This window comes from Magnolia sinica, chromosome 14 (genome assembly GCF_029962835.1).
Source record: "Magnolia sinica isolate HGM2019 chromosome 14, MsV1, whole genome shotgun sequence".
NCBI classification, from domain to species: domain Eukaryota; kingdom Viridiplantae; phylum Streptophyta; class Magnoliopsida; order Magnoliales; family Magnoliaceae; genus Magnolia; species Magnolia sinica.
The window spans coordinates 4,096,891-4,103,958 of record NC_080586.1 but is presented as its reverse complement, the minus strand read 5'-3'; the positions used below and the strand labels follow the sequence as shown (position 1 = coordinate 4,103,958).

General features: G+C 44.3%; 1 protein-coding gene across 1 annotated transcript; it reads left to right on the top strand.

Moving 5' to 3' along the window:
* LOC131224778 (dihydrolipoyl dehydrogenase, mitochondrial-like) lies at positions 1-7,068 on the top strand. Its single transcript, XM_058220140.1, has 2 exons — positions 1-320; positions 5,667-7,068. The coding sequence occupies exons 1-2, from the start codon at positions 48-50 to the stop codon at positions 6,915-6,917; spliced, it is 1,524 nt and encodes a 507-aa protein (XP_058076123.1). The 5' UTR covers positions 1-47; the 3' UTR covers positions 6,918-7,068.

The following is a 7,068-nucleotide window of genomic DNA, read 5'->3' as shown; positions in this document are numbered from 1 at the left end:
CCATTGCAATAGCAAAAACCCACCTTCTTCTCTTCTCAGCAGCAGAAATGGCGATGGCCAGCTTTTCCAAGCGAAAGGCTCTCCTCCTTTCCAGAAATCTCTGCAAATCCGACGTCTTGAGGTACTCTCTCTATCTCTCTCCTTATTCTAGAAGCTTCTCCTCATCATCCGAAGACAATGACGTGGTCGTCATCGGCGGTGGGCCCGGTGGCTACGTGGCCGCCATCAAAGCCGCTCAGCTAGGGCTTAAAACCACCTGCATCGAGAAGAGAGGGGCCCTTGGCGGCACCTGCCTCAACGTCGGCTGCATCCCTTCCAAGGTGTTTATCTCTACAGTCTCTCCTTTTCTGGTATTTCTATTCAGATCTGTATTCATATGTGTGAATCACGGCCGGTTTTCGATATTGGATGCGTTTGGCGATTTCAGGATTTCGATTCGATTCCGTTCAGCTTCTGATCTTAATTCCTTTGGTTTTGTCGTTTTCGGTTGTTGAATTATTATATATGTGTGTGTGTGTGTGTGTGTGTGTGTGTGTGTGTGTGTGTGTAAATTTTTGTTTTTGTTTGATTTAATGGATGTGCTCCTTTTTAAAAAAATAAAAATAAATTTTTAAGTTGTTATAGATATTTTAGGTTGCGTTTGGATGCTTGACTTGGATTGAATTGCAATAACTCGAGCTGGTGAAATGGAAATGATGGAAGTGGGGTTATCCGTACTCTATTCAAGATGAAAGAATCGGCCCCAGATTGTGATTCTCTGTTAAAAACCTAATCAATATGCCAAAAGCCCCAGGACTGATGGAAAGCGGTGTCAAGCTAGGCCCTTAAGCCTCTAGGGACTGTAATACACCACCACACTAGGCAGCCGGCATCTGCAGTGGCCCACTCTATTGTTGGCACTCTTTGGCCTCTTTCTAGGCAGCCCTTTCCAAGAATGGCAGCTGCACTCTGATTGTCCAGGTAGTCCTTTCCACCTTGTGGCACATTTTACAACAGTCTAGGTTGCCCCTTCTGCAACTTAAACACAGGTTGTGTTGTTGGATCTGGTCCCAAATGTTAAGAACCTAACCAATAACCAAACGCCCCAAGACCAATGGAATGCATTGAACTAGGCCTTTAAACCATTAGGGATTGTAACACTCCACCACGCTCCATAGTTGACATCCACAACGGCCCACTCTATGGCGGCACTCACTCTGGTCTCCTTTCCAGATAGCCCTTCCCACCATGGCAGCCATACTTTGTTGTCTAGGTACCTCTTCCGCCTTGTGGCAGCTTTCACTCTGGTCCAAGTTTGCCTATGCATAGGTCGCCCCTTCTATGATTGGAGGCTCTGATACCAAATGTTAAGAATCTAACTAATATGCCAAAAGCCTCATGAGGCCAGGACTGATGGAACATGTCAAGCTAGGCCCTTAAGCCACTAGGGATCATAATAAACTCCAAATTGAAACTCATTGAATTGTAGTTATGGGTCACCATGCCATCTACATTCCAGTCATTTCCTTTATGTATAATTCGATCTTTGCAATTTAGTGCACCTGTGCGACCGACTGCTCCGTTAGCAAAATTGCTGCTTGCCGAGTATGGGATAAGAGTTGCTAGCCCTACAATCCCTCCATAGACACCTCTACGCATGATGCATGCACCAACCTTGCAAGTGTGCTGGACATCTGATTAGTGCATAAGGTGGCCCCCACTTTGGAGGTGAGCATATATGCAAATACCAGGCTGGTCCACTCATTAGTTGGGTCACCACTATATCAAAAGAATGGAAGCTTAAAGAAAATTTGCCCCTGATCCCCCATTCACTACATGCACATGGCATATTCTCATTTGTTTGGAAGGGGCCATCGTTTCCGCCAGTCATACGTCCCACACCAAGGATTTAAATAGTGGGTACGAAGAACGACTCACCCGTATTGGTCAGTTTCGGTCTGGAATTGGTCAAATGACCTGTTTTGTTTCAGATCATAGGTCCCACACACAACATTTAAATAGCGGGTTCAGAGAGCAACTCACATGTATTGGTCAGTTCCAGTCCTGTATTGGTCTGATGATGTGTTCTGTTGCGGACCAAAAACAACTCAGTACTGAGTCGTACCACATGATATTTAAAACAGCTTCCAAGGTGGGTGGTCACTATATGGAAAGAATGGAAAGTTCAACAGAATTTGCCAATGATCCCCATTCACTTGACATATGTTCATCTGCAGAAAGGTGACCACCTTATGTATCCATCAGATGTCCCACATGCAAGATTTGAATGGAGGTTCAGGAGTGCAACTTGCCTGTATTGGTCAGTTTCGGTCTCTTATCAGTCTGGTGACTTGTTCCATTGCACAATTGGTGCTACTCGGATGATACCGAGTCGTATTGAGTGATATTTAAAACATCTTGGCAGGTTGGTATGTGTGATACATGTTAAGGTGCATGTGGGGCTATCAAACCTCCTAAAATAAAATAAAATATGAATACTGTCTAGGAACAGATACAAGAGATGGAGGGATGCTGTTTGCAGCCCTAGGCATGTAGTTATCGAAATGGGGATGGGGTGAAGCTTTGGCTTGATATTTGATGTGGGCATATGTTTTTTCTCCAGCAGCTTCTAAGGTTCAAAGTATCAGCCAACAAAATGGCTATTTTGAAGAATATGAAAAAAATGAGACTTGTGTCAGTGATATGGCACTAAATCAGTTAAAATTCATCCTGATATGGCCATACAACATACGATCAATACACACCGCAACGTATCAATTTTGGTGTTGGATGATATGTGCTCTGGTACTGATCTCTTGAACCTGACAATATCTTTACCATCTTTCTGCCTAGGGTGGCTGGGGGCTGATGATCTTTCCAGGATAGGTTGGAGGCCTTGAACTCCCATTTCTCATGTCCTTGTTGAGGGCAGGGCATTGAGGACTTCGTTGTATTGTTTCAATGATTTATTTGACATGTTAGTGGACTCCAATTTGGTCAGGTTCCTATGCACAGTTTGTCATGCTCAAAACTATGGCTTTCTGACTGAATATGACATTTAATGAGCAGCTGCTACCAAGGATTAAAAATCAGTTTTGGTGTATCACATTGTTCACCACCGGTACAAGGTCGTATCACCTCGTATTGCCCTGTATGAGGCTGTTTTGTGCCAATACAGGCCAATACCACCCTATCGTCTATACTTCAAACCTCGCTGGTACTCTATGCTTATGTGAAGGTTTCCTTCTTTTACTAGTAAAACATCAGTATGGCAGAGTCAAATCTTTTATATTTTTTTTGTTGACTTGAGACCACAATCCTGCGATCGAGCTAGTGAAACAGTCCTGACCAGTCACCACCATACCGTTGGGGATCCTTCATCATGAAATCTGACACCGATGTTGTTTCTGGTGGCATTGCAAGTATTTGTGGCATTAGTCTTTGCAGTTTGCCATTTCCCTTATCAAATCGAATTGTTTGTTTGTTTGGTTATTATTATTATTTTTTTATCACTTATCAGCCCTCATCAAATCCAATCCATCTGGTGCTGGTTTCTTGTTAGCTTGCACTTCCTAGGGTTTTTCAATTCGTGTCAATATGAATGTACGTTGACATAAACAAATGGGAAAGTTTATCAATTTTAACTTCAATCTAGAATCTGTGATTTCGGTGGATGGTTAAGTGTATCTACTGAATGGACAAGAAAACCAGACCTTGTGTAACTTAGGGAAGGCTTGTGATTCTGTTTGTGCAAATTGAGCAACACATCAGGACTTGCCACTGAATTTGATCTATCATATTTCATCAGCTGTACACAAATAAAAGCCTAACGAATTAGAAGTGTGTGTGTGTGTGGGCTCTGATAGATTGATACATGCGTGTGCAAAATGCACTGGGTTGTATCAATACTAATAGTGGGTACTTGTAGGATCCTTTTTTTTAAGTCATCCAAAATTTCTGACATTCTTGCTACATGTATATGTATCATACATTTATGATAAAAAGATTGTATAGATTCACAATTTTGTTTAGGGGGTGCACTCTAGTGGTACTGGTGCCACTGTAAGCTACAGTGGCGCTGGGCAGAAGTGGGGCCCATGTGATGTATTCATGACATCATATCTGTTCTTCTCATATGTGCCTCGCATTACCCCCAGGGCCGAAAAAAATAAGCCCAAACAGAAACTCTGGTGGGCCACAACACAGGGGACAGGTTGAGAGGGGATGCCCCCCTTTTATTTGCATGGAAGCGCACCATTTTTTGTATACTGAATCCAGGCTGTCCGGACACTTCATCTGCCCTGGATGAAGGGTCAGGACAAATATCAGGCTGTTCTGCAACTCATGTAGGCCCCAGGTAGAATTAAGGAGTCTTCTCCCACCCGTTCCCTTTGCAGTACCCCACAGAGTTTTGGATCAAGCTGACCCTGCAGGTAACCTGAGTGGAGGCATCCGATAGATGGATGCGATACATACACCATGTGGGCTCCACATCTGCCCAGCACCACCTTAGCTTATGGCGGTAGTGGTACCACTGGAGCCCACTTCTTTGTTAAGTTAGCGAGCATGAAAGACTAAGAGATAGTACCTGTTTAATGGAACTTCAAATTATTTGAATAGGTTGAATGTTTCAATAAAAAATCACAAAACCAAATATAAATAGCATGTCCAGATCCATAACCTGCATTTTGAGAAATGGAGTCCTATCTCCATTCTCTCATATCTGTGTCAGTATTTGGGTATCGCAGGTCTCTGAGACTGGAAAAGGTGTAGCTGCAATATTGTGTATTACATAGAACCTCATTCTTCATTTCCTAACTGCTGAAATCTTCCTCTGCCATTTGTACAAAATCTCCATTTCCTAAAATTCAACAAGGAAGCATGCCTTTCTTTTTTTGCGCCTTTGTTACCATGTCCTGAGAAGGTTTTTACTTTCCTAAGCAATGGCTGAATGTACTGATGACGTGCATGTCATGAAAATTAGCTGGTGTTAACTTTCAGGTGAGCATTCATCATTATAAAAAGGCGGGTAAGCCTGCTAACTGCTCATTTTCAAGTGAGGAATTGTGATGCTAGGCAATCTTGAGATTGAGCCAGTTGACCAACATTATCATGTTTAGCATCCATAGCATAAAAAGAAAGGGCAGACACCTGTTAAGCAGGGGAGAATGTTCTGTCATGAACTGTGGGCACATTTGGATGCATTGTAGTATTGCATTGCAATTATTAGGGTGGTATGCTGCTAAAAATAAACTATACTCATTGGAAGCATACCATCAACTGGAATGCAAACTAGATTATGGCCCACCTAGGGATCCAATGGGCCTGAAACATCACTTACATGTGTTTTCATGATGGTGAGTTTGATGAATGGTTCTGATTTTGAACACATGGCACATGTTTGGCATGTGTAAAACTTGCTTAACACAGGTTCCATTTTCTACTCATCCTAAATCCAATCTTGGCTTGGAAGTTCTACCAACTATGATTCATTTGTACCTCCGCACTCTAAAGTTCGATTCTAGTGGCTGTGGTTCTGAACCTTCCAGCCCTGTTACATTAGTTCTGATCTGAATGTAAGGAGATACGACTTCCGACTCTGAGTTGCATTTAACCAATGATATTTATATTCTTGGAGTTGCATTCCACCAAATATTATTATTTACCTGTTTTCTTTCCATTTTCAGGCTCTCCTCCACTCTTCTCACATGTACCATGAAGCCAAGCATGCATTCCCTAGTCACGGAGTGAAGTTTGGTCAGCTGGAGATCGATCTGCCCGCCATGATGTCACAGAAAGACAAAGCAGTCTCCAATCTCACCCGAGGCATTGAGGGCCTCTTCAAGAAAAACAAGGTAACTTACGTCAAGGGCTATGGTAAGTTTGTCTCTCCGTCTGAAGTTGCTGTTGACACCATTGAAGGTGGTAGCACCCTTGTCAAAGGCAAGAACATCATAATTGCTACGGGTTCTGATGTCAAATCCCTCCCGGGAGTCACCATCGATGAGAAGAAGATTGTGTCGTCGACTGGAGCTCTTGCTTTGACGGAAATCCCAAAAAAGCTCGTGGTCATTGGCGCAGGTTACATCGGCCTCGAGATGGGCTCGGTTTGGGGACGGCTTGGCTCGGAGGTGACCGTTGTCGAGTTTGCGCCAGATATTGTCCCGAGCATGGATTCTGAGGTCCGCAAGCTCTTCCAACGCACACTTGAGAAGCAAAAGATGAAGTTCATGCTCAAGACTAAGGTCGTCGGGGTTGACACGTCCGGGGACGGGGTGAAGCTGACAATTGAACCAGCTGCTGGTGGCGAGCAAAGCATTCTTGAAGCTGACGTTGTTCTTGTCTCAGCAGGCCGGGTCCCATTCACAGCCGGGCTTGGGCTTGACAAGATTGGTGTGGAAACTGACAAGGTTGGCCGGATCCCGGTCAATGAACGGTTTGCCACGAGTGTGAAAGGTGTTTTCGCCATCGGCGACGTGATACCAGGGCCCATGCTCGCTCACAAGGCGGAAGAGGATGGGGTTGCGTGCGTGGAGTTCATCGCAGGCAAGGAAGGCCATGTGGACTATGATTTGGTGCCTGGGGTGGTGTACACACACCCTGAGGTGGCATCGGTTGGGAAGACTGAGGACCAGGTGAAGGCGGCTGGCATTGACTACCGTGTGGGCAAGTTCCCCTTCATGGCAAACAGCCGTGCCAAGGCAATTGACGATGCTGAAGGAGTGGTGAAGATATTGGCAGAGAAGGAAACCGACAAGATACTAGGCGTCCACATAATGTCACCGAATGCGGGAGAGCTCATACATGAGTCCGTGCTTGCTATGCACTACGGGGCGTCGAGCGAGGACATTGCCCGCACGTGCCACGCTCATCCGACCATGAGCGAGGCTGTCAAGGAAGCAGCGATGGCCACTTATGACAAGCCCATTCACATCTAAGGGGATTATGTTTTTGTGTTTTATTTTTGTTAAGATTTTTGGAATAATTTTGAGAAAACTCCACAACAGGAATCATCTTCTATATCTCATTCTGTTGTTTACTGCTGTTATTGAAATGCATTTGCATTGCAGTTTGCTAATGCTGAGTTCA

Coding starts and splice junctions, on each gene's coding strand:
- LOC131224778 (XM_058220140.1), top strand. CDS start 48: ATGGCGATGGCCAGCTTTTCCAAGCGAAAGGCTCTCCTCCTTTCCAGA. Junction 321..5,666: donor TCGGCTGCATCCCTTCCAAG/GTGTTTATCTCT, acceptor TTCCATTTTCAG/GCTCTCCTCCACTCTTCTCA.